The sequence below is a fragment of the Asterias rubens genome, chromosome 4 (assembly GCF_902459465.1).
Source record: "Asterias rubens chromosome 4, eAstRub1.3, whole genome shotgun sequence".
Classification (NCBI taxonomy): domain Eukaryota; kingdom Metazoa; phylum Echinodermata; class Asteroidea; order Forcipulatida; family Asteriidae; genus Asterias; species Asterias rubens.
In genome coordinates this window covers 193,019-219,412 of record NC_047065.1, presented here as the reverse complement: position 1 = coordinate 219,412, position 26,394 = coordinate 193,019, and the positions used below count along the sequence as shown (strand labels likewise).

The 26,394-nt window shown below is 39.1% G+C and overlaps 2 protein-coding genes across 5 annotated transcripts; both read left to right on the top strand.

The window, feature by feature from the left end:
• The first annotated feature begins 62 nt into the window (after window positions 1-62).
• On the top strand, window positions 63-12,193 carry LOC117289040 (deleted in malignant brain tumors 1 protein-like). Of its 3 annotated transcripts, XR_004518920.1 has the most exons (13): window positions 63-181; window positions 963-1,100; window positions 2,107-2,442; window positions 2,995-3,330; window positions 4,015-4,338; window positions 4,590-4,928; window positions 5,615-5,959; window positions 6,304-6,630; window positions 7,061-7,396; window positions 7,761-8,129; window positions 8,901-9,082; window positions 9,938-10,305; window positions 10,382-12,193. XR_004518920.1 is itself a non-coding variant. In XM_033769957.1 (12 exons), the coding sequence occupies exons 2-12, from the start codon at window positions 1,037-1,039 to the stop codon at window positions 9,980-9,982; spliced, it is 3,003 nt and encodes a 1,000-aa protein (XP_033625848.1). In that variant the 5' UTR covers window positions 63-181; window positions 963-1,036; the 3' UTR covers window positions 9,983-12,193. The 3 variants fall into 3 exon arrangements, 2 of the variants coding, with proteins under 2 accessions (XP_033625848.1, XP_033625849.1); XM_033769957.1 differs by having other exon boundaries at window positions 9,938-12,193; XM_033769958.1 differs by lacking the exon at window positions 963-1,100 and having other exon boundaries at window positions 9,938-12,193.
• Window positions 12,194-13,970: 1,777 nt separating this feature from the next.
• LOC117289039 (scavenger receptor cysteine-rich domain superfamily protein-like) lies at window positions 13,971-25,685 on the top strand. 2 transcript variants are annotated; one of them, XM_033769956.1, is made up of 12 exons: window positions 13,971-14,246; window positions 15,002-15,147; window positions 15,720-16,058; window positions 17,193-17,540; window positions 17,865-18,191; window positions 18,491-18,841; window positions 19,192-19,515; window positions 20,476-20,805; window positions 21,727-22,065; window positions 22,369-22,743; window positions 23,067-23,236; window positions 23,910-25,685. In XM_033769956.1, the coding sequence occupies exons 2-12, from the start codon at window positions 15,069-15,071 to the stop codon at window positions 23,970-23,972; spliced, it is 3,045 nt and encodes a 1,014-aa protein (XP_033625847.1). In that variant the 5' UTR covers window positions 13,971-14,246; window positions 15,002-15,068; the 3' UTR covers window positions 23,973-25,685. The 2 variants fall into 2 exon arrangements, with proteins under 2 accessions (XP_033625847.1, XP_033625846.1); XM_033769955.1 differs by having other exon boundaries at window positions 13,972-14,246; window positions 23,067-23,245.
• Window positions 25,686-26,394: the final 709 nt, after the last annotated feature.

Below are 26,394 nucleotides of genomic sequence, written 5' to 3'. Positions count from 1 at the left end.
CTATTGTGTAGCTACAGGTCGTAACCTCTTGACTTTGTTTATGGGTGTGGACGTGTGTCGTGGAGAGCAGTGATGGTCTGACGTCTGTTATGTTGTGTGAACGTGAAAGCAACACGAATTAATACTGAGTGTCGCAAGAGCGAGGAATCCCATAATTGTGAGTGGATTGGAGTGTTTAAAGGTGGGTAACTACATGTAAACTGTCAACAGACTTGAACAAGAAAAATCGGGAAAAGTTTCCGTATGGCGCCACCACTTTTTCATTCGAAATAAAACAATATAGTATCTAATTTACCTGATTGATATATCCCTTTTTGTAAAAATTATTGAAAAAGTGGTGGCGCCATGCGGAAAGTTATCCCATGGGAAAGTTGCTAGTGGACTGTACTGTAGTGCTACAAAAATGGAATCCGACAGACATGGATGGAATGTCATGTCAATAGTTCATTGTCATGTCAGTGCATGGAGGAATAATTCCTCCATGGTCAGTGTGAGTAGAGTGAGTTAGCTCCATGGTTGGCCTGACGTCCTACCAAGGCTACAGACTGAGTCAGTGATTCGATAAATAGTAATAATTACTAGGTTAGCCCTGGGGGCCTTGCATTTTCGTACCAACCACTGTGTCTGTGACGTCCTGGATATCGCTGGATATCACTATAGATACTCTATCACTTACTATCAGGGTCCATTTCTGGGGTGGAAGATTGTTTCTTTCAAAGCTTCATAACTAAAATCTTGCCTCAATACCTCTACCTGCAAGAAGCCACTAATTTCAACAGATTCAAATTCCATTGCAGCATTCTTCTACAGTGGGTTTTGGTCGTCAATGTTCCTCACAATCCGTCATTTTTGTGAAATAATGCAGCTCCCAACGTTTAAAAGATTCTGGTCAGAGTGAGAACTGGCGATTATTGTTCTGAAGGAAGTTTAAAAAAGTAATGATTTTTTGGGTTTTTCTACAGGCCCTGAATAACCAATGTGTCTTTAGTTGGTTTGAAACAACATATCCTCTTCTCTCTAGATACAAAAGTTAAAAATGGGCGGGGCTTTGTTTCCCCTTGCAGTCTTGACTATGTTGGCTTTCTCCAGTACATCTTTGGGTGAGTGTAGTTGCGATTACGTAACCCGACGGCCGCCAGGCCGGAGGGTTAACAAGATTCTCTCGCGTGGCAAATGGCAATCTGGTCCAACACGTTTAATTTTGACAGCTAGTCACCAGATTTGCCCCATTTTTACCACTTTCAAAAATCATGACACAAATTCAAAGGGCACAAACTTAATCCTCAATGTCTAATGAACACTCAAAACACCATTAAGACAAATTTTTTGAAGATAAAGGACAAACACGAATTCCCAAGTTTGTATTTTGAACCTGTCGCATTGCTTTGCAAACGCTATTTTTTTTGGTCACCAAGTGCTCAACCGCAGGTACCAGCCTGTTGGATTGACAAACTGCCAAGCCACGGCCGAGTTGGACTTAACCATTCGGTGAAAGGAGTGTTACAAGGCAGTGCATGTGAGCTATCCGTTTACATTACCCGCCGTATGCGTTCACTCATAATTTATGGCGTGCACGCAATGCAGCACTGCCTGAGTCTAACCTATCATTTCAATATGCCAACAGCTTTTTTACTAGTCCATTCTTCAAATGAAATAGGGATGCTCTTTCACACTGAACTACATTGTACCCAGCCAGACCACTTTTAACTGGTCTTTAGGTGCTAACTGACATATAGAAGATATCAGAGACTCTCTCCCCAAATACACGAGGGGAGGGGAGGGGAGAGTTACTCAAACTTCCCTTTTTGGTCCTTGTTATTATCTTTTCCAATGTTCATCTTTTTATCACCCTACCTGAAACAATTCAGAGGTGATTGTACTGTAGTGCACACTGTCTTCATTTTATCTCCTGCTATTTGTCTGAACATCCTATAAGCACTATGCACGAAACAATAATTACTTTTGGGGAGGAGATTGTACAATTCTTCTGAACTTGTCTGAATAGCCTTAAATCACTATGCCTGTAACAACAGTTACTTTGACGGAGGGGATTACACTAGCATGACTAGTGCTCAATTCATCATTTCATCTTCTTAATTTATACAGGCAGGGAACTGGACATTCGCCTGGTGAATGGCTCAATACCCTCTGAAGGCCGTCTTGAAGTGATGTTGCGAGGGGAGTGGGGAACCATTTGCAGTGAGGACTTTGAAATTGAGGAAGCGAGGGTAGCCTGTCGCCAGTTAGGCTATGGGTATGTAGAAGCTATCAGAGAGTTTGGAGAGGGGACAAAGAAAGTTGTTGAAATGATGAACTGTAACGGGAATGAAGACAAACTCTCTGAATGTTACTATGACTTTCAATATGTAAGATGTCAAGGATATTCTGATGTTGGTGTTGTTTGCACCAACACGACAGTTCCAGTGACTACCCCAGCTCCAGGTGAGTAAACCCTCCTTTCTGTTTAATTTGTTTTCTGTGCCAATATAATGTTAGCGCTGCACTGTGTTAGGGGTTCATGCTTCCTGTTGGTTTCTTAAGTAACCATGTTATGGTCTAAACACAATCTGAGAAACGTTGCATGTATCAGATTTAACAAATGTTCAAATCCCTTTTTCTAAACCACATTTCTTTGAAGAGAAACTTTTCTCAAAATGTTTTACATTATTAATAGCTGCAGTGCTTCTTACCAAGTCAGTTTTTTTATTGCCATTCATTTTTGAGTTGGTTAAACCAAAGGTGTATGTATACCCTGTCTTTAACAGCTGAAAAGAAAGAACATACTGTCTAAAAAATTGTTGGTTATGGCTGCGGCTGTTGTTATGGGCATACTATGCTTTATAATGCATCTTCACATGACCATCAATCCACAGCCACAATGTGGACATGAATGAAGGAAGTCAAAGGAAGGGATGGTATGTGGTTTTCTTTTAGGCTTTGCATAACATGATTGACTACTCTTTCTCTGTCTAACTACTCCACACTACTCCACAGATATTGACAGTAATATTTTTCGACTTGTTGGTGGAGCGACTCCATATGAAGGTCGTGTAGAAGTCTTCTCCCCTAGAAGAATCGGTTATTGGGCATCGATGTGTTCCGCGGAGGAATGGAACTTTGAAAAGGCTGAGTTAGTTTGTAAAGGCCTCGGGTATCTGCCAGCAACAATGACAACTCTGATTGAGTACAATGAGACTATAGCTGGTCCTATCGCTGGATGTTGGATATCCGGCTCACTGGAATATGCCTTGTGTGTGCCTGTCGATGAATTTGACTTCTTAGCAGGTTGCAATCGCACCATCAATGTCGTGTGTAGCGGCACCGAGCCAGGTAAGGTGTTAAACTTATTAACCTAAAGATCATCTCTCCTATAGAACCACACTTGAACTTTAACCCATACAAGGTCAATCTATCCAAAATGAACCAGTTGATTTGAAATATCTATGTCAACTAAGTCTGAAGGCCAAAGACGTTTAAACGGATGTTTAATAAAACATTCTGGTGTTAATTTTGAGAGTGTTTACAAAGCGTATTCTCCTTTAAAGGCAGTGGACACTATTGGTAATTACTCCAACAAATCATATTAGCATAAAACCTTACTCGGTAACGAGTAATGGAGAGAGGTTGATACTATAAAACATTGTGAGAAAGGGCTCCCTCTGAAGTGACATAGTTTTTGAGAAAGAAGTAATTTTCCACGAATTTGATTTTGAGGTCTCAGAATTAGATTTTGAGGTCTTGAAAGCACACTTTGTTTTCTTTCATTATTATCTCGCAACTTCGACGACCAATTTAGCTCAAATTTTCACAGGTGTGTTATTTTATGCATGTTGAGATACACCAAGTGAGAAGACTGGTCTTTGACAATTACCAATAGTGTCAAGTGTCTTTAAGCGAGATATTTAAGTTTTGACGATTTTTAACTTGTGCGTAATGTTAGTGCTATATTGGGATGTTTGTGGACTGCATTGGGAGATGTTTTCGGACTTACCTGACAATTTTTTTTAAATGCAGGTGTTGAGGGTGAAATTCGCATTGTCAATGGATCCACTGTGGCAGAAGGACGAGTAGAATCCTTCAATCAAAATACTTGGAAATCTCTTTGTGCAGACGACTGGGGTATTGAAGAGGTTCAGGCAACTTGTCGACAGCTAGGCCTGCCAGAACCCTCGTCAGATACCGTACTACCAGGTGGGACATTTGGTGGGAATGAAGAGACCCTGCAGAATAGCGTCACATGTACTGGGCGAGAGAATTGCCTCCAAACCTGTACATGGATTCCAAATCCATCGTGTCTCGTTCAAAATGCAGCGGCTCGGTGTGGATCAGTGCAGGAAGGTAATCATTATTTGTTACAGTTTTGTTAACCTTACTTTGACGTGTAATAAATAGTCTATGTGTAATAAACACTCTTTTACTCAGTGCTTTCTAAAAGAGAAAACTATATGTATACAAAATGCCCCAAATTGCACAGTAGGACTGTATGACTCTACCTTTAACTGTGGTCATCATCGGCAGCAGAGATACTATAGATGAAGAAGACTCTAGGCTTATAACTCTACTTGATTTTGTTTTGGTTGTGAACACAGCTGACATGTCTGATCTTCGACTGGTAAACGGAGGCAGCAGTGCCCAAGGTCGTGTCGAGATGATGTTTAAAGGGGAGTGGGGAGTCCTCTGCATGGATGAGTTTCATTTGGAAGAAGCTACTGTCGTTTGTCACCAGTTAGGTTTTATCTTTGCTGAGTCGGTGGGATCGTTATATGCTGAGGGGACAGTAACCAAGAAGTTCATTTTGAACTGCAATGGGAATGAAGAGAACATCAGGCAGTGTTATCGCAGTGATGGGTTTTGCCCAACTTCAGCCAATCTTGGAGTCACCTGCTCAAACGGACACCCGGATTTCCCGTTGTCCAGCTTGCATTGTAGTGAGTATAAAAATATCTTTCTTTGGCCTTCTAATTTCTGTCTCCCCTTCACTTAATACATGTATAATGCAACTGAGATTGTAGAAATAAAAAGCTGCAAGCTTCACATCCTTTGTTCTGTAAAAATAGCTCCCATATTTACAGTTGGTGAATTTTTTTCCAAGGTCATTTTCGCAATTGCTGACTCTCTGTTTTCAAGGATTTGTCAAGGACAAACATGGTTTTTTACTTGTATGACTCATTTTGGGGGGAAAAAGGAGACGCTGAAAACAATTCATTCTAAATTAAGTGTGTACACACCATGGTTCAAAATTTGGGAGGGGAACCCACAATACCACAGGGTTGGCTTTTTGCTCAAAACATATACCAGACAAGAATTGTTTTTATATGACCAGAATCAAAATGAGAAAATCTTAATAAGTCCTGACAACATGCATTTAACTGCATTTTTTTAATGATAATTGCACTAAGACCTTTGTAATTGTAGAGCAGATTTCTTACCAACTAGACCACCAAGTTGCCCTGTAGCTAGAGGCAGTTCAAATTCTTAGGGAAGGTATAGACTGCTTACACACATCGCTATCAGGGTTAAACCAAATAGTATTAACTGTTAAGTTACTCCGGTTCTCTTTTATATATTTTTACAATTATTTTAAATTGTTCAAATTTTACTTACATTTGACCAGATGCATATGTAAGAAATGGAGATCTGAGACTTGTGGACGGTCCCGACATCTTCCATGGCCGTGCAGAAGTCTACATCAGTGAGGTTAAAGATTGGGCTACTTTCTGCGCTGAAGACTGGAACTACAAGTTGGCCAAAGTTGTTTGCCGAGAATTGAACTATCGTCCAGCTACCTGGACTGGCAAGTCTCGCTATGGTGAAGGAATTGGTCCAATTTCAAACTGTCCCACATATGAAGATTGGCTGTTTTTCCCGGAATCCTGTTCAGTTTTATATATAAGTCCTCCAACCACCACTTGTGACCATAGCATGGACATCGGAGTTCACTGTGATGGGTTAGAACAAGGTAGGTGTGTGTGTGAGTGTGTCTACCCGTTAAAACTGGGAACATTTTTGAACAAAAGGAATCCGGAAGTTTGACAGAGCGAGGATGTTGTCACAGGTTTGTTTTATTGTAAATGTACAGTTTTGTGTGTATTTTTAAGTGAGATTAGAGCTCACAAAAACCAAAGGTACACTTTCCTTTAAGATAAGAGACATTCCAACTAACACAAGAGCTGCCAGTCATACTGACGGCATAGTGTCCTGGGCTAGTTCAAACATAAAGTAACTCTATGTTTTGTGTGGATGTGTCCTTACCATAGTTGCTCCATCCTCATCACCCTGAATTTTCTGAATTTTGACAAACAGGTGAAGAGCAACAGGTCCGCTTGGTTAATGGGACTGAGAGAACCGAAGGACGTGTTGAAATATTTGACAAGGGCCTATGGAAGACGATGTGTGCTGATGATCTGGGGTTGGAAGTGGCTCAAGCAATGTGTCGACAGCTTGGAATGCCCCCACCCACAACCACTCTACCAGGAGGGAGTTTTGGAGGGAATGATGCTCTAGAGAAGTTTTGGGATATCTATAACTGTACGGAGCATCAACAGAGCCTGGAAGATTGTAACAGGAGTTTGAGATCCACTCCTTGTTTGGTTGAGAATGCTGCTATCCAGTGCAGCAGTTGGATAGATGGTAAATCAAGTGACCTTTGCAATGACCTCTTATAGATAGTCATCCTCTAGGAGAGGTGTCTTTAAGGGGCCTCGAGGAGGGGTCTAAGGAAGGGGTCTGAGGGGATGTTCCCGGGAAGTGGTATTTAGGAGGGGTGGATTGAGAGGGGTTTCTTGGAGTGGTCTCGTTGAGGGGGCCCATACGGGTTTCTATGAGGCTAGTGTGTGAGTGATCTCGAGGGAGGGGGTTTCTAGAAAGGGTTTCATTATGCTTCAAGTGTTGTTTACTGAACCTAGAATTGGAAGTTGTACTTGACAGTATTTTTGTGTAGCTTTATTGATTAGCGTTACCTTGGCAACTTGTTGCAAGCTTGTCAGTGACATCAATTTAAGGACTTTCTGTAAGCTTTTAAGTAGGTATTAAAGATTGTATTGATGTATGATTCCCACAGCCAAAAAAGGTGATTCGCGTTTGACTGGGGGTCCGACCAAAGCATACGGCCAACTTCAGATCTTTCATGATGGTCAGTGGGGTGTGGTCTGTCGTCGAGATGGATGGGATCAATCGTCTGCCCAGGTGATGTGTCGTGAGCTAGGGTATGCAGGGGTTTTACATCAGCTGGCATGGCACACTAAGAATGACCCAGAGCTACCAGTATGGGAGTCAAGTATAAACTGCTTGGGTAATGAGAGTCGTCTTGAAGACTGTGTTGTTGTGCTAGGAGAGGGAGGTAGCTGTGGAAATCGGTTTGCTCTTGCAGTGTGTGACACACCACCAAAGTCAGATTGTGAGTCTTATTTAATTTCCAAACAATCTTTTAGTAAGATGATTTTTGTATCACTCCTGAATGTCTCAGAAAACTTATTGTGGAAGAATAGAGGTCATTAGTTCATTGCAGACACCCTTGTTACCAGGTTTCATCAGCTTAGCTTATGATGTACGTCTGACTGGAGGACCTTACCCCAATCAGGGCCAGGTGGAAGTCTTGTATGGGGGAGTCTGGGGCACCATCTGCATAATCGATTGGGACCTTACTGACTCAAACATCGTCTGCAGACACCCTTGTTACCAGGTTTCATCAGGCTTCCCATTCACAGTGGTTAAAATCACTTAATAATAATAATAAAGAAAACTCTTTTTGTCAATCTTAGCTTATGATGTACGCCTGACTGGAGGACCTTACCCCAATCAGGGCCAGGTGGAAGTCTTGTATGGGGGAGTTTGGGGCACCATCTGCATAATCGATTGGGACCTGACTGACTCGGACATCGTCTGCAGACAGCTGGGATTCAAGTCTGCTGCCTTTGCTCTGATAAGAGGCTTATATGACAACGGCCAGCATGAAGTCCTCTTTCAAAAAATAGATTGCCGCGGCTGGGAAGATAACTTGATTGACTGTCGTTATCAGCGGACAGAGTATGAGTATTTTCCATGCTATAGTAACTGGAATGCTGGTGTTGTGTGCAATAGTGATCAATATCCAAGTAAGGACCCTCGGCTGACTCAAGATCCAACAACAGGTAATACTTGTTCATAAGAGTTTTCCCTTCTAGCTGTAAATCACTCACAACCAAAATGCTGCCCCAAATTTCTTGTGGAACATCCCTCTCTTTAATATTCCTACATATTCATAAGATAGCCAATACTAAAACATTTGATCCAATGGTGAAGCTTTAGAAGGCATACAAAGCTGCAAGACAAATGTGAGGAATATATTTTGGATTGGTTTAAATGGTTAACAAAAGGAATATCTTAAACAGCTACCTGAGCGGAATGTTTTCAACGGAAATGGTATTTTATCTTGTTTATAATGCACTTGTTCACCATTTTAATGTAATTTTGATATGTGTACACTTCTGAATTTTTCGTAATTATCAACTAAAAAATCAGGCCCCAACCAAAAGGTTTTGGGAAATCTAAAAACACTTCTGCCATTGAGAGCGCCACAAAGGACAATGCCACTGACGTCATCTCTGGGAGCTTGCTTTGTTATGCCTCAACGCTGCAACAAATTTGAGCTCCCAGAGATGACGTTTTGAGAGTGATTACGTAACAGGGCTTTTCGCAAATCTCTCAGAAAAGCCCTGGATAAGGGCATTCAAAATGATTGTTTTTTACACAATTGAAATCTTTTTATAGTCATATGACTCGATTTCCCTATTCATTGAAAACATTTTAAGTGAATTTCAGCAAAGTTTATGACTTGACATATTCGTTCAAGCAGGTCTTTAAGTTTGAACCAAAACTATTTTTAAACAAGAAATGAACCACTTGCCTTGTACTTTACACAGATCCACCGGTAGATACTGCACAAACATTACGGATTGTGTGGATTGTCCTACTCGTTTTAAGCGTGCTCTGCTCTGTGCTTGGTGGATGCTTTGCCTGTGATAAGCATAACAGAAACCGCAATGCTGGTAACCAAAATACAGTGCCAGTCGTGAACTCATCAGAGAACCATCACACCAATGAGGTGAGTTTATAGGGAATTATATAGAACAATTGAGATCTTTATTAACATGTGGCCGTACATTGTTAATCAAATCTTACTCACATGCTCTTTTATTGCAATGTCTATTTACCAATAATGCTGGAGGTTATATCTTGATTCAAAGGGTTTCACGCCCGGTTCAGATGGGATCTCTAGAGTCTTGCCAAACCATGAGAGTTTTACGCCGGTTCAGTTAGGACCTCTTAAGAGTCCCACCAAACCAAATTATTGAGTTAAGTCCATGAAAAGTTTGATGTCTTAAACAGCGACTGGACGTGCTAGAAGTCATGTGCAGTTGTTTGGAACGACTCTGGAGCGCCTTGGTTTCAGACATCGATCTTATCACAAGGCAAACTGAATGTAAATGTCTGAAACCAAAATTAATTTTTTAGCATTCTGTTTGTGAGCTTTTATCAATGTTTAGACATGTAGATTTTCCATTTTCATATTTAATGGACAATAAATTATTTGAATGAATTTGGGTCAACCTAGCATTTCTCTTAATCTATTTAGTTCAGCGCAACCCAGATTGCCTGTCTGAACCAGATGTCAATGCATTGCAATGCACCAAAACCTGTAGATATGATTCACCATGGTTTCCTTCCATCTATTTGGTTCAGCGCAACCCAGATTGCCTGTCTGAACCAGATGTCAATGCATTGCAATGCATCAAAACCTGTAGATATGACTTACCATGGTTTCCTTCCATCTATTTGGTTCAGCGCAACCCAGATTGCCTGTTTGAACCAGATGTCAATGCATTGCAATGCACCAAAACCTGTAGATATGATTTACTATGGTTTCCTGAATCCATCTAATTTGTTTCATTTAAATCAGGAGAAAGTTGATGCCAACAATGAGGCTGACCAGTCATCGCTGTAGACGCCAGGTGTTGGAGCAGGGTAGCAGAATGAGAACACTTCACACATGCAAAACTATGTACAACTCAACATTGGATCCCTCCTGCCATAAAGCAGGTTTCCATCTATCCAACACTTCACACATGCAAAACTATGTACAACTCAACATTGGATCCCTCCTGCCATAAAGCAGGTTTCCATCTATCCAACACTTCACACATGCAAAACTATGTACAACTCAACATTGGATCCCTCCTGCCATAAAGCAGGTTTCCATCTATCCAACACTTCACACATGCAAAACTATGTACAACTCAACATTGGATCCCTCCTGCCATAAAGCAGGTTTCCATCTATCCAAAACTTCACACATGCAAAACTATGTACAACTCAACATTGGATCCCTCCTGCCATAAAGCAGGTTTCCATCTATTCATAGATTATTCCTATAGCCATGGAAAAGCCAGATTTTACCAAGTATTTATATTCTGTGAACAAAATGCTTATAACTTGCACTTTGATCCTTGTCATTTTCAGACAATAAACAACTAATTGATATCCTGCACTATTAAAATGCTACAAACCTCTTTTAAGCAACATGGACAACTCAATGTTATTGAACAAATGGGACTACTGCGAAGCGTCAGTAAATACTTGGCAACAAAATTAATGACATTTGACACGCGCTCCACCAATCAAATAACGAGGATTGTTGTGTGGGGTATATTAAGCGGTTGGTACTATTTGCTCAATTTTTAGGAGAAGGTTTTGAATTGAAAAGTTGAAGTGAATGTTTGATTAAGTCTTCACAGTATGTTTTCAGGGGGAAACACAGGGCTGCAGGACTTGTTCTGTTGTGAGGCTACTGGCCCAGTACTTATAATGCTCTACTCTGGCCAGTGGTGGTTCAGTGGTTATTTAAAGCACGTAGTCTATACCGTTAATGTTGTGTTTTAGCTGTCATTTTCTAGCATGTATTTTCTTGGGTAACTTTATTCTGTAAATCGCCATTACCTTAAAAAATGAACAAAATAAACCAATACAAATTATGAGCCTACCATACGGTGAATGTAACATGCGACGGGAACCAGTGTTGTCAGTTGAGTTATTCCGAGTTCCAGTGCATAAGCTAAAAGCTTCAAATCAGTCTAATCTCTTCATGTGAATCACTATTGACAATAGTCAATACTATTTATTATAATAACCTATTCTAAAGTCTTTCAAATTTTCCTGAAATGGGAAAAGTGTGAAACTGGAATTGTCCAATTTGGATTTGTGTGTATCTGAATATAATTGTGATTGTGGAATTTTTACCATTCTATATAAACATATTTTACACCATTCTTTGTACATTCTATATTTTGAACAAAATCATTGAAATGGTAATTAATGTAGCGTTACAATTGATAATTACAGATTACAAGGTGTACACAATGTTTCATTGTTTTAGTTCATCACATTGAATAGTTGGTTTGGTTTAATGTCTTCTATTCTCCTTTTCTTTTATTGTTGCCAGCATCCATTTTGAAGAACACTTTAAAAGTTGTATTAATGCATAAAATGGTAATAGCCTGTCATTCAACCTTGGTAAAGTCTTTCTTAAAGGCTTGTATTGCTATGTCATGGCTGTTACTTGAATTCTGAAATACTTGTATTATATGTTTCTGCCTCTGACGGAGGCTGATTTAGATCAAAATCTCAGGCCATCTCCCCTACTCATTATATATGGGATTATATATATATGGTACTATATAAAATAATATCTTTTTGTTCATTTAATGTCGGGAGTTTGTTGTTAGAGATAATATGATTAAAAGTATTGTTTTGGTTTTAAAACAGTTTTAGAAATTGTAATTTGAAATAACATAATATGAAGTTTCTTAAATAAGTTCATCTGATGTGTATATGAGTATTAAATAGTGCATTTTTTCAGAGCTAAATTTCATAGAGAGCTGCCTTAACAGCAAATGTTTTAAAATGTACGTTGTTAAAGGTTTTGTGTAAAGTGTACAATTACTTCAATGGTCTTAGTTGGAAATGTAAAAGGTTCAACTTGACAAAGTAAGTGGGGAAGGTCTCATATCATGACCTGGTTGCTTACTACACCATAGAGTGCTCACTGGGCTGTACAGGCAGTTCAGTGGTCCTTGGAATAAGGTACACATGGTGTAGGCTTTAATAAGGGAATCAATGTGTGGTCAAGAGGTTTTCAACTTGTGGTTTAATCCCAACGAGGTATGGTTCTTGATAATTTTACCGAGACGAAGTCAAGGTAAATTATCAAGAACCAGGCCTCGGCGGGTTTAAACCACTAGTTGAAAACCGATTCAACACACTTTGATTCCCATTCATAAATACCTTTTCGGTCAAAAACATCAACACTTTTTGGTCAAAAAGTAAAATAAATGCAAAAATTATAATTGTTCAATGATTTCTTTCAACACAACACCCCTCCAGCGTTGAAATGGTAAAGCCATCTGCCGCCCTCGATAAACAACTCCTTATAAGGGAATGCTGTTTCAGCCGTTGCTCTCGACCAATAGGAATGAAGTCACGCCCATGTGGCAACACTTTTTACTGGTCATAAACAAAGGTTTATACACACCCATGTGATGCGCTCTCCACCAATAGGAATAGCGAAACTGTCTGAGGTATTTATGAATAGACCTTTCAGGCTACCTAATCAGAGTTTTTCTAATTTTTCCAAGGGCAAACAAATCGGAACTCATACTAAAGTAGGTCGAATATCATGCCTGGTTCTGTCGGAGCAGAATTCCATGGTAAGCCGGGTCATGAAATTGGGTCAAAGTTTGCACACATCTTGTTGGGTATCTTTCAGCAAGCTTGATTTCTTGCTCCTGACTTGTCAAAAGCTTTGGGATATCAATAATTCATCCTGCATATAGAACGCAACACGCATACTAAGGAAATTACCTCAATGCTATGTGAAAAAGAACAAATCTTATGAAGAAGTTACTCAATGAAAAGGTTGCTACTAAAGTCTCTGCCATTTTTGTTTCAAATTACATGTAGTCTTAAAGTGCACCACTTTCTTTTGTTTTAAAACCCGAAGTGTAATTTATTTGAAGACCAATCTTTTAAAGGATATTTTTGTTGATTTTATTGTTTAAAATTTTTCCAATACTGCTGGAGGATACACTTGAAAAGGTATCAAAAGGTTATTCCTTGAAAAGGAAACAAAGTGACATTGTTAAGAATACTGAAATAGGGCGCGACTGTGTCCCATGTCTAACTGGTAATAGTAGTTTGTATTAAGATATTGGCTGACACCTATAGGTCAGAACCTGTATTTAGTTGTCTTTTTGTATGTGTAGGGGAAAAGTTAATAAAACTTGTATATTTTATTACACTATATTTATGTTGTTAAAAGGAGATTAATTTATGCTATCATTGAGTAAATAATTAATTTAGTTTTTTTTTTTGTGGAACTCCTGAATTAAAATAAAGGAAACATTGACAACTCACAGGCGAATATTAAGAGTGATTTATAGGACCATGGATGAATAAATTAGATTTTATCTAATTTATTCCTCCATGATAGGACAGGGGATGGGGTTTCTAGAAGTAGGGATGGGAGAAGGGCGACACAGTGACCCAGTTTACCTTCAATGTGAAAGTTTCAATAAAGTTGGAATATATTTTAAGTGGACAAGAAGTACCAGTACGTCACCAGGAAGAATGTTAAACTGTTGGTTTCAACTATAATGCTTTTGTCAACAAGGCCAAGAACAACATCTGCAGATTGCTGTCAAATTATCTTTAAAGGAGTATGTGCAGCGCCTTAGATTTCCTGGGTCTAATTGTCGATGTGATGTTTATCAATGATAGTAATTATTTTATAATTAGGGGTTGATCTAAGAATAATTGACTGGGGACTTGAACCAACGATTAAGGTTCAAGCACCAACTGAGCTATCTTAATCTATGTTCGGGGTGCCAATCAGAAGCCATTCAACAATTTTAAACAGTACCGGTAAGTTTCCCTTGTGGTTGAAAATAATGACAATAATTAAGTGAAAACACTAATGTCAACGAAACCGTGCACAGACAACCTTGTGTACGACATCATCAACAAAAGAGCAACCGCAACTCTATGTTGTGATCATGTGATGTTGCACGTGACTAGTAAACGACCTTGACCTTCAAATGAAAACTGAACCAACGAACGTGTCGTCGGTTCGTTGATAGAGCGTTGACTGGCGCCCCCCGGCGGGGAGAGAAAGATCGACGAGGCAGCAAGCTGGGTGTGGTGGATGGGAAGGTGTGGTGAGTGAGAAACGTATTATTGTTTTTGTTTTTCGGGGGAGGGGAGGTTTTGCCTGAAATTTTCGAGGAAACTGTTCAATAATAATTATAATAAATACAGTCAGCAGAGGCTGCGAACGATCTTCAAGAGTCGTTTTGAATTGAAGCGAAAAGTGTTTTTTTTTTTCAGTTTTTTTTTTTTTTGGGTGCATTCACACTGTGTTTGTGCTGACCGGTTTTGTGCTGTCCTTTGTTTTAACGTGAACATTCATACAGAACATTCATTGTGCACACGGAGGATTTAATACTGTCTGTGTAACCTCTTCATCCTTTCTCCGTGCCTTTTTGGGGATTGTGTTTAGCATCTACCTCCATGGTTTTAGCATGTTTTCTTTGATAAATAAATAAAATGTCTCAACTTATATTGCATTTATTTTATGATAGCCTACCATAATACCAAGCTTCTCCATGGTTTATTGAAACTGTTTGCAAGCAGCTATTAAAACGCAATAAATGTTGCAACTTTCGGCATGATTGCAAAAACAACACAATTCCAGCGGCCCACATTGAAGCCTCAGATCTACAGCTACATACAACTACAACTACAAATACAATGCCTCATGTAAAGACAATAATACACTATACTACAAGTTGTGACAATCGTAACACTGCATCATCGTGACAGTCTAGAATCAGAATTGCAAGGGTTACCTACGACTGTCAAAACTAATAGTACTATCACACCACCTAATAACCTGTCATTATTGTTTTCTCAGCCTGCAGATTCTAAGACGTGCATCCTGATTTAATTTCAATCTGATTATTATATTTTGCAAATTGCTGATGAGGATGGGCGTGTCAATTGGACCCCTTTCGTTGGTGTTGCAGTTCATCCTTCTGTCCGTTGTTTCTGCTCAGTCAGGTAAGACTAGTACGTAGGCCTACCAGCGATGCGATTTGAAAGTAATATTAATTATATTATTATATTATTATTAAAGAATATTAATTTTGGTTTTTACCCATGCACTGATGTGTATGGGTAAAAACATTTGTGTACGGGTAAAAACCAAAATTAATATACTTGAAAGTTTCAATGCATCAAGTGAAATTCTCCCTCTTTCAGGGTTTCATTATTTAAAACAATGAGCTGATCGTGATATCAAACTCTTAACTTCAAAAGATCTATAGAGTTAACTTTTAAACAGTTTTATATTGAAAGCTTTCAGGCCTGATACTTCACGTAGGCAACGTAGACAGTTTATGCAGTCCTAAATCGGGCAGTAGGGGTTGACTGTGGTATACATTTAGGCATTCACCACATTTCAAAATATTTTAGGTTAAGATCATTCAAAACAACAGTGGATAATATTGAATTATCAAATAATTTGAGTTATCAATTTATGTAACTTTCATATTAGAACTGATAAATTAAAGATGATTTTACCAAGTCCAGATTATTGTTTAGCCTATTATTTGATTTTTTTAATCCATCAGAGTATGACCTCCGTCTAGTTGACGGATCAACAAATGATGAAGGACGCATTGAAATATTCTACCAGGGGAGTTGGGGGACCATTTGCAAAACCCGATTTAAAATTGAAGAAGGCCAAGTAGCCTGTCGCCAGTTGGGGTACCTGAATGCAGAGAAGCTTGAAAACTTCCGAGGTGGATCAGGACAGATCGTAATGAAGAATGTCAACTGCAACGGGAACGAGAACAAACTCTTTGATTGTTACCGAGAACTCACTGGAAGATACTGTGACCATGACGACGATGTAGGAGTTGTCTGCTCAAATGTGCAAACTACCGAAGCCCCGATTAGTATCGACCCTGGTGAGTTTTAGGGGACATTTGAGGGACAAGTTTTTATTTATCTTTTAAATATTGTTTGAGCATCATAATAAAGACAGTTCTCTATAAACAAACTCTACCTGACAAGTAGATACACACATGGTGTTACTGCAAACCAAATATATAATAATGGGAGAGTTCTGAAAGCTAGATTTCAGCAGACTCATGTTCACATTTCTATGAACAATGGATTTCCCTTGTAAGTATGCTGCTAGAGTCACAAAAGTCTCCCATTGATGTGTCAATTTTCCTGTGTCTGGTCAAACCGATCAGTCACGTAAAACTGGGCCCAATTTCATGGCTCTTTTATTGCCAAATTATGCGCTTACAATCACCATTCTCCACTTACTGTGCAAGTGCCAAATTTTTGTGCTAGGTATATAATGGAATATAAGTGAAGTTTGGATAGTAGGATTGCTGACTGCTTGTACTGTGTAGGTGCATTTATCACATAGTTCTACAAACTGGCCTATCATTCAAAACCACAATGAATGATATTGAATTGTCGGACAAGGGTTGACTGTGTACTGTGTAAATTGATGCATTCACCGCATGATATCATAACACGGGCTGGCATATTGTTTTTACTATGCAAAGGCACAGTGGAACACTGCAAACAGTAAGAGGGTTGACTGTAAGCTGTACAGATGCTTGCACTTCAAGATGTTTAATTGCAGACTGGCATAGCTTATATGAGATTCAAAACCAGTCAATTTGAATTGTCAGAATGTAGGAGAGTGTACTTTGTGTTGTTTAGATGCATACCTTTCCATGATATCTTGTTGAGAGCTGGCAGAGTTCATCTGTCATTCACAACAAAAGTAAATGATATTAAATGGTCATACAGTAAGAGGGTGAATAATGTCATTAACCAATTTAAAGCTGGCAAATTGTTCCCAAGTTTCTCTGTATAATCCTCAAGGAGCTGAGATGGTTTAAGGAGTAAAGTTAATGGCCCAGTGACCAGGGGTAATAATGTTGGAAGCGCTTTGAGAAGCCGTTCGGGTGTGAAAAGCGCTTTTATAAAACCGATTATTATTATTATTATTATTATTATTATTATTATTATTATTATTATTACTCTTATTCTTATTCCTCTTATTCTTATTCCTCCAGATTTCTTGTATGTCCTGGATGTTGGAAAGCTGCGACTAGTTGGCGGTCCCAATCCCTACGAGGGTCGAGTAGAGGTTAACCTATTAGACATCAAAGGTTGGGCAACAATATGCAGTGAGTTTTGGGACTTCAATAAGGCTGAGCTAGCTTGTAAGCATCTTGGTTATCGCCCCGCTACATCGACCGGGATATCACGCTATGGAGCAGGAACTGGTCCAATGGCTAAATGCCCAGTGTCACGCTCTAAACTGCAAACATTCAGTTGTGAGATCATCAATGCAACAGATCCGTCTAGTACCTGCACTCATAATACAGATGTAGACATAGTCTGCAGCGGAACTGAAGAAGGTAACCAGTTATCTTAAATCTAACTAGGTCCTTATATTAAAAGTGCCTGAGTTTAACAAAATACAAGATCTGCAGAGTTACTCTATACTTATCTGTTGTTCATTTTGTGTTTTTGTAACAAAATATTTACCCACATGACTGTGGTTGCATGCTCACCAAAATGACTGATGTACTTAATCTTGATTCATGGAAAGTAAACACACATGGTGGCTATCATGGCTTCAAAACTAAAAGAGTTGATTATTTTACAGTTTCTCCGTTTTGATGTTTGTTGTTTTTTTTGGGGTTGATTTTTCTTCTTTTTCCTAATGTTGATATTTTAAGGTGAGCAGAATGCCGTTCGTCTCGTCATGGGGTCAGTGGAAACTGAAGGACGTGTGGAGTATTATGATCAAAATGCTTGGAAGGGGTTGTGCTCAGACGACTGGGGGATAGAAGAAGCACAGGCAACTTGTCGACAGCTAGGCCTACCAGAACCCTCATCAAATACCGTACCACTAGGAGGGATCTATGGTGGGAACGAAGTGATCCTACAGAATAGTTACACATGCACTGGTCAAGAGCGAACTCTCATGAATTGTACCTGGACTTCAAGACTTACAGTCTGTACTATGGGTGATGCTAGTGTTCAATGTGGTACCAGACCGCCAGGTAAAATAATTATACCTGCAAATTGCTGTACAGAGAAATTTGTGTTTGTTTTATTGAGGCGACTGGACGACTGGACAGAGTAAACGCTTTGACCGTTTCATATGACGGACGTGGCAATGGTTAAGTATCTTGCTCAACGATACGTGCAAGTGCAACAACCAGGATTTGAACCCACACTCTGCTATTCAGAGACACCAGAGTTGGAGTCTGGTGCTATTATCTGTTCGGCCAGGCCACCCCACTATAATGATACCTTTCTATTGTAAAGATAAAACCTTTTTTTTCTTTCTTGTTCGCAGCTCAAGAGTTTGACCTACGTTTGGTGGATGGAAATACCCTCACAGATGGTCGTGTGCAGATTCTGTACCAAGGGGAGTGGGGTACAATTTGTTCCATGCTCTTCTATATAGGGGAGGCCACTGCAGTTTGTAACATGCTGGGATTTCAGTTTGCTAGTAGTTCACGATCGTACAGAAGAGGAAATGGTACGGTTGTTGTGGAGTATTTAAACTGCAATGGGAATGAAGAGAGCATGCTAGATTGTTATCATGTCGTGGGTACTGGAAAGTGTAGCAGTGAAGACGATGCCGGTGTGGTCTGTTCGAATCTCCCACAAGTAAATATTCGATCATCATATGGCCCTTTTGCTGGTGAGTATTTATTAACTTAGTTATTTTGTGTAAAGACACTGGACACTTTTGGTAATTGTCGAAGACCAGTCTTCTCACTTGGTGTATCTCAACATATGCATAAAACAATGAACCTGTAAAAATGTGGACTCAACTTGGTCATCGAAGAAAAAACACCCTTGTTGCACAAATTTGTGTCCTTTCAGATGCCTGAGAAACGCTTCAGGCATGAAGTCTTTCTCAGATTCAATTATTTTAGTGAGAAATTTTGATTACCTCTTTCTCAAAAACTACATTACTCTGATATAATTTTTAAAAACCTGTTAAAACTCTTCCAAAAAACAATGATGCACTTTGTCCGTAATTCTTAGATGACTTGCGACTTGTGGGCGGTCCAAACCCCTATGAAGGTCGAGTGGAAATCTATAAATCAGACGTCATCGGTTGGGCCAGCATCTGTGAGGAAAATTGGGACTTCCAGGAGGCAGAAGTAGTCTGCCAAACTCTGGACTATCGTCCTGCTACCTCTATAAGTACAATGAGGTATGGTCTAAGTAGCGGTCCAATTGTCAAATGCCTGGATGAAGACTTCAGAGTGGAATCAAGCCAGTGCCAAGTGATTAGCGATGCTGATTCATCACCTCTTTGTAGTCGTGATACGGTGGTAGACGTTGTCTGTAGTGGAACAGAACGAGGTAACGTTGCGTCTCACCCAATTCACAGATTATTGTTTAAATTACCACTTCTACAAGTATTTACTCTGTATGATGATATTTTGATTTGTTTTTCTAATTTCAATTCTCTATTCCCCTCTACCAACCAGGCTCCTAGTAGATGATACCCATGCCTACATCCTTATTGACTGTAAAGGGGCTAACCCTGTTTCAGGCCCTAGGAGTAGGTGGCTCCTAGTAGATGATACCCATGCCTACATCCTTATTGACTGTGGCAGGGGCTAACCCTGTTTCAGGCCTTAGGAGTAGGTGGCTCCTAGTAGATGATACCCATGCCTACATCCTTATTGACTGTGGCAGGGGCTAACCCTGTTTCAGGCCCTAGGAGTAGGTGGCTCCTAGTAGATGATACCCATGCCTACATCCTTATTGACTGTGGCAGGGGGTAACCCTGTTTCAGGCCCTAGGAGTAGGTGGCTCCTAGTAGATGATACCCATGCCTACATCCTTATTGACTGTGGCAGGGGCTAACCCTGTTTCAGGCCCTAGGAGTAGGTGGCTCCTAGTAGATGATACCCATGCCTACATCCTTATTGACTGTGGCAGGGGGTAACCCTGTTTCAGGCCCTAGGAGTAGGTGGCTCCTAGTAGATGATACCCATGCCTACATCCTTATTGACTGTAAAGGGGCTAACCCTGTTTCAGGCCCCAGGAGTAGGGGGCAACGTGCCCCTGGTGGCAGTTGATTTGGGTCAATAGCCCAAATCAGTTAATTGTAGCCCGCATCTTTAAGTGGCAATTGTGTCCTTGTGATGTAAGGATATTCCTCATAAATAAAAAACAAGTTGAAAAAAAACAAAAAAAACTTGCAGCCTTATGCATATCGAAAGTTAATGTTTTCATTCCAATTTCATTCTCTCATGTCTAAAATTGTCTGCTTGTGTACATTTTGAAACTAAATGCTTGTTTTATTTTGTAAAGGTTATCAAGGGAAGATTCGACTGTTAAATGGTACAGAACCAACAGAAGGGCGGATAGAAGTCTTCCATGACAATATATGGTGGAGAGTTTGTGCTGACAACTGGAGTTTAGAGAAAGCTAAGACAGGTTGCTACCAGCTTGGCATGCCGACTCCAACAGAACTGTTAAAGGGAGGGGTGTTTGGGGTTAACAATGAAAGGGCATTCTTACCAAAGAAGCTTAATTGCTCAGGAGAGGAGAGAAAACTCGTTGATTGTCTGTCGACAGAACCAAATGACACACCGTGTGAAACTGGCGATGCTGGATTACAATGTGGTATATGGAAAGATGGTAAATATACAGGACAACATTCTAATTTATTAGAGTAACACGGGGCTTGAATGTTGGTGAAAATTCCACAAGACCGCAGGGTTGTACCTAAAAACTGTTTACTGGACCAGGGATGTTTGTACATGACTAGAAACAAAATGGGAACAACTTTGTGGGGGAGGGGTGGGGTACAGAAGTGTTCTGCACAATCATTTGCTATCACGGCTTGGGTATAATCCAATGAGCTGATTACACCATATTATTGGTCACGTTAAAAAGGCCCTGCTCTGGAAACTTAACAGTTAAGGTTTTACACAGAGTTTTAGTTTTTAAAGGTCGTTAGCCTAAATGAAGGGAGTATGAACAAGTTTATTAACATTTTTGTTATGATCGCTTTATACTTTCCGTTGAGTATTTGCCGAAAGTAATATATATTCTGAGGTCTAGAAATGACCACTTGACACGCACAGATGCAGGGTAAAAACACATTTAATATAATGGCTTGCTTGTAAGCATAAAAATAGTTCAATATTTAAAATCTTAAAAAGGCTTAAAGGCACTGGACACATTTGGTATATATCAAAGACTAGTATTCTTACTTGGTGTATCCCAACAAATGCATATAAAGAACAAATCTGTGAAAATTTGGGCTCAATTGGTCATCAAAATTGCAAAAGAATAATGAAATAAAAACACCCTTGTTGTTGCACAAATGTGTGTGCTTTTAGATGCCAAAAAAGGCATCAGGCGTAAAGTCTTTTAAAATGTGAGTGAGAAATTCCCTCTTGTACTATCAACACCTCTCCATTGCTCATTACCAAGTAAGTTTTTATGCTAACAAGTACTTTGAGTCAATGCTAAAGTGGATGGGGTTTCATGTATTGTCATTTCAGCTCTTGAGTATTATAAATATATATACATTTGTTTTGATTGAATCTGCAGCTAAAGAAGGGGACGTGAGGTTAATCGGTACCCGAGTAGCCAGTATTGGACGCATTGAGATTTACAATGGCACACAGTGGGAAATTCTTTGCAGTGAGAGTTGGAACAACCAAAAAGAGCACGTTACATGTCGTCAGATGGGCTATCTGACAGGCAACTCTGAATATATAGTAGAACGCTTTAGCCGTACGAGAACATCTTCCTACTGGGAAGATAACCGAAGATGTTCTGGAACTGAGAACAGCCTCTTAGAGTGTGGAGTCTCTGATGCACCAGTCAGATATTGTAGCTATACCAATGATGTGCGTTCTGGATGCGACACCAGGCCACGGGTAGACTGTAAGTAACTGATATAGTTGACAGGGTGTCATGGCCCAGTGGTTTAGAGCATCAAATTATAGTTCTAGGGGTTAATACATCAGAGTTTTGGTTTAAATTCCCCGTCATGACACTTGTGTCCTTGAGCAAGATGCTTTACTTTAATTGCTTCTCTCCATAAATGGGTACCGGCGAAGGTAGAGGTTGATATTGTGTTTGAAAAAGCCTTCAGAGCGCCACGGCAGCTCAGGTCATAACCGACAATGGGGTATATCTGTGATGAAGGCTTGGATGTAGTTGGATTGACCTTGTTTGACCTTTCAGCCCTACAGGTGCGCTTAACCAACGGGCCACACCCTAACCAGGGCATTGTGGAGGTAGAGTATAACGGACAATGGGGTACAATCTGTGATGAAGGCTGGGATGACATCGATGCTCAGGTAATCTGCCGACAGCTTGGATTCGGGGATGTCTTTCTTACCCTAGATCGTTATGACACTAAAGAATTATATGAATCCAGCGAGGGAGTGGTCCTATTCTACAACGTCGGTTGTCATGGATCAGAGAAGAACCTGAGTGACTGTTACTATGGAGTGCCTAGGTACAGTCGGTGTTTCAACGATGATGCTGTCAGCGTAATCTGTGAATCTGAAGAATACCCGAGCATCGATCCAAGGATAAGAATTGTACCTCCAGAGGGTAAATACAAAACCTAAAAACTAGGAAAGGAAGAGCAGAAAACTTGCCCCAAATTTCTTTAAAAGAAATAGTGTGTGTAGTGAATGTTAGCATGCAAGTGGTTTAAACGTGGCATGTATTGGCATCATCCAATATGAAGTGGTTAATGGTGTTACAGCCAAACCCTACTTGAAGTCCCTACCTTATCACTAGGTAGGCTTTGGAGTCTTACCTTGGAGTCTTAACATTTCCTTCACTGTCCCCTCTCCTTCACATACTTTCTTGAGACCAACTTGATTAAAAAGATAACACCACTTTTCTATTTGTTCAAATGAATCCCACAGATGAAGGATTGGAGAGCTACCAGATTCGTAACATCATAATGGGAGTTCTCTTTGGGATCTCAGTGATTTGTTCTTTATGCTGGTTATGTTTGAAATGGCTCGCTAAGCGTGAAACTAGCACCCCTGTAAGCGGTGCTTCAGGTGGGACTAACCAATACCAATCGGTAAAGGTGAGTGAGGTAAGCATGCACACTACACCTATTAATCTCATCAGCAATTAAGCAGGGGTCCTTTGTTTAATTTTAGCATGGTTGTGAAACTTTACAAATTGTACTTTGTGTGAAACAACAATGTTTGGACTGTGCAAACTCTTAGTGAAATCTCAAATTTGCCGTACTCTAGAAACAGATTAAACATTGTTCTTCTTTCACACAAGGTTCATTGATTAAAATTCTAAAAAATAAGCTAGGGACCCTAGCTATGTAAATCACTGTCATCTGAAAAAAGGGATTAAGACTCCTTCATACCTGTGATTTGTCAAGATTTGTCATTGATCCACAGAAGAGATAATTGTCTCGGGCATAATTTGTTAGATTTCTGTTTAAAATAGCACACCTTCGCTAAAGCAATTTTGCGTCAAGTGCACTCATGAACTGATTTAGCGTTCAATAATTTTGATTCTATTACACACTGATAAAGTAAAATGCAGTGCTAATTTTCAACCATTACAACTGTACGCAGGCATTGAAGTGTGACATCAGATGATATTCAGGCTAGGCAGTAACTTAAAATTATTGTAAGCCAGTCCAATATTTGGCGAATAGGCGCATAATCTGACCGTCGTGAAGTGGTTTATAAATGAAAGCAGTCCTAATTAAAATTTCCCTCTGTTTGTCATTGAAGGACCTGCCACCCAAGCATGATGAGGAAAATCTGCCTGTAGAGTCCTCACAAACAGCGGTGTAGTCTCTGCCGACAGCTGGGATGTGCATTGTCTATAGAGGGCGCCGTTTGTGCTGTTGATGATAAGCAGCTGATTTTACTTTAATGCAAAATACCCGGTGAGTAAAGATTTATTTCCGAAGAAGTGGTTTGCCACTTTCCAGAGTTTAAGCAGCAACAAAAAATCTCTCAGAAATTTGTTTTGAGAGGTTGATGTTTATGCTGCTCAGAATCAAAGGGCACATCAGAAAAAAGGGTTATTATTATTATCAGAAAGTGTTTTTCATATCACATGCACTGACGTCAGGGTTTGAAACAGCGGTGGTTGATGGAGTGAAACTGAAGTCCTCTGAGTGAGGCAAACTTTCCTCATATGTTCCCATAAACAAGGGTCTTAGTGCAAAATCTAAAAGCAATAATATTTTCAAGTTTATAAAATGGTTTGACAAGTCTGTTTATGCGAGTGATCACTACAAATAAATACACAAAAAGCCCATGCATGTACGTGTATATCATGACTGTGCAGTGCACATACAATTACCATAAAGGGTTTAGTTCCATGCACATCACACATTGCATCATGTATGCAACTTGTATAGATTCTATGTGTATTGGCACAGAAACAAATGTGACAGTTCTCATTTGTCACCTACTTTTGAATGAGTCCAATCTGGGTTGTTTTGGGAGTTTTTCTTTTTGGAAAGTATAACTTGATATATTTTGTTTGTGGACTGCCATAGACATTGATAGAAGACATTATAACTTGATATATTTTGTTTGTGGACTGCCATAGACATTGATAGAAGACATTATAACTTGATATATTTTGTTTGTGGACTGCCATAGACATTGATATAAGACATTATAACTTGATATATTTTGTTTGTGGACTGCCATAGACATTGATAGAAGACATTATAACTTGATATATTTTGTTTGTGGACTGCCATAGACATTGATAGAAGACATTATAACTTGATATATTTTGTTTGTGGACTGCAGTAGACATTGATAGAAGACATTATAACTTGATATATTTTGTTTGTGGACTGCCATAGACATTGATAGAAGACATTATAACTTGATATATTTTGTTTGTGGACTGCCATAGACATTGATATAAGACATTATAACTTGATATATTTTGTTTGTGGACTGCCATAGACATTGATAGAAGACATTATAACTTGATATATTTTGTTTGTGGACTGCCATAGACATTGATAGAAGACATTATAACTTGATATATTTTGTTTGTGGACTGCCATAGACATTGATAGAAGACATTATAACTTGATATATTTTGTTTGTGGACTGCAGTAGACATTGATAGAAGACATTATAACTTGATATATTTTGTTTGTGGACTGCCATAGACATTGATATAAGACATTATAACTTGATATATTTTGTTTGTGGACTGCCATAGACATTGATAGAAGACATTATAACTTGATATATTTTGTTTGTGGACTGCCATAGACATTGATAGAAGACATTATAACTTGATATATTTTGTTTGTGGACTGCCATAGACATTGATATAAGACATTATAACTTGATATATTTTGTTTGTGGACTGCCATAGACATTGATAGAAGATATTTGGATTGAATCATATAAACTGAATCATGTATTGTGTAATTCCTAGGTTACCTGTGACATATTTGTATTATTATTATTATTATTTATTCGGCCAAGATTTCAACAAACAGAACGAGATACAATATTACCGTATACATGTACTAAAGAAATATAACAGTATAAGAAACAATGAATGTAAACTTATGATACCTAGAACAATTGTAAACCAATGATTGAATGAGACAGAGCACTGGCAATCAAGCAAGACAATTATAAAAACAGACAGGACAAGCCCATTCTAAGATGGCCAGGATTAATAAAAGTGAACCTAACCACTGTGACTCGAAAGCCTATCAATCCAATCTTAAAATAGGAATAGAATCTTTAACAAACATTTAAAAACAGTAAAGATAAACTTTGGAAAATATAATAAATATTAAGAACAAAATAAATATGTATATGTTAAGAAAAACCTATTTGTATGTAGCAAGATTATTTGGAAGTGCACATTTGAGTTTAAAAAAAGCTGACCTAAAAACAATGAACAAATGAGGAAATAAAAATATAGAAATTAAGAAAAGGGCTAACATTTATCAACAGATAAATTAAAAACAATTTGGAAAAACTCTACAGGTTCTGGAAGAGCTGACACGGGTATCTTTTAAAACAATTGTATGAATCGAGGGTGAGGGAGTTGCAGATATTTGTTGGCAGACTGCTCCAAACACGAGGGAAAGAATGAACTGAAGTGTTTTTTAGGCTGAGGGTTCTAACATACAAATGGTTGAATACAAGTGTATCGGTGTGCCGGGTATTGACAGAGGTATTCAAGTTGATGATGGGACAATTAATCAAGCATGCA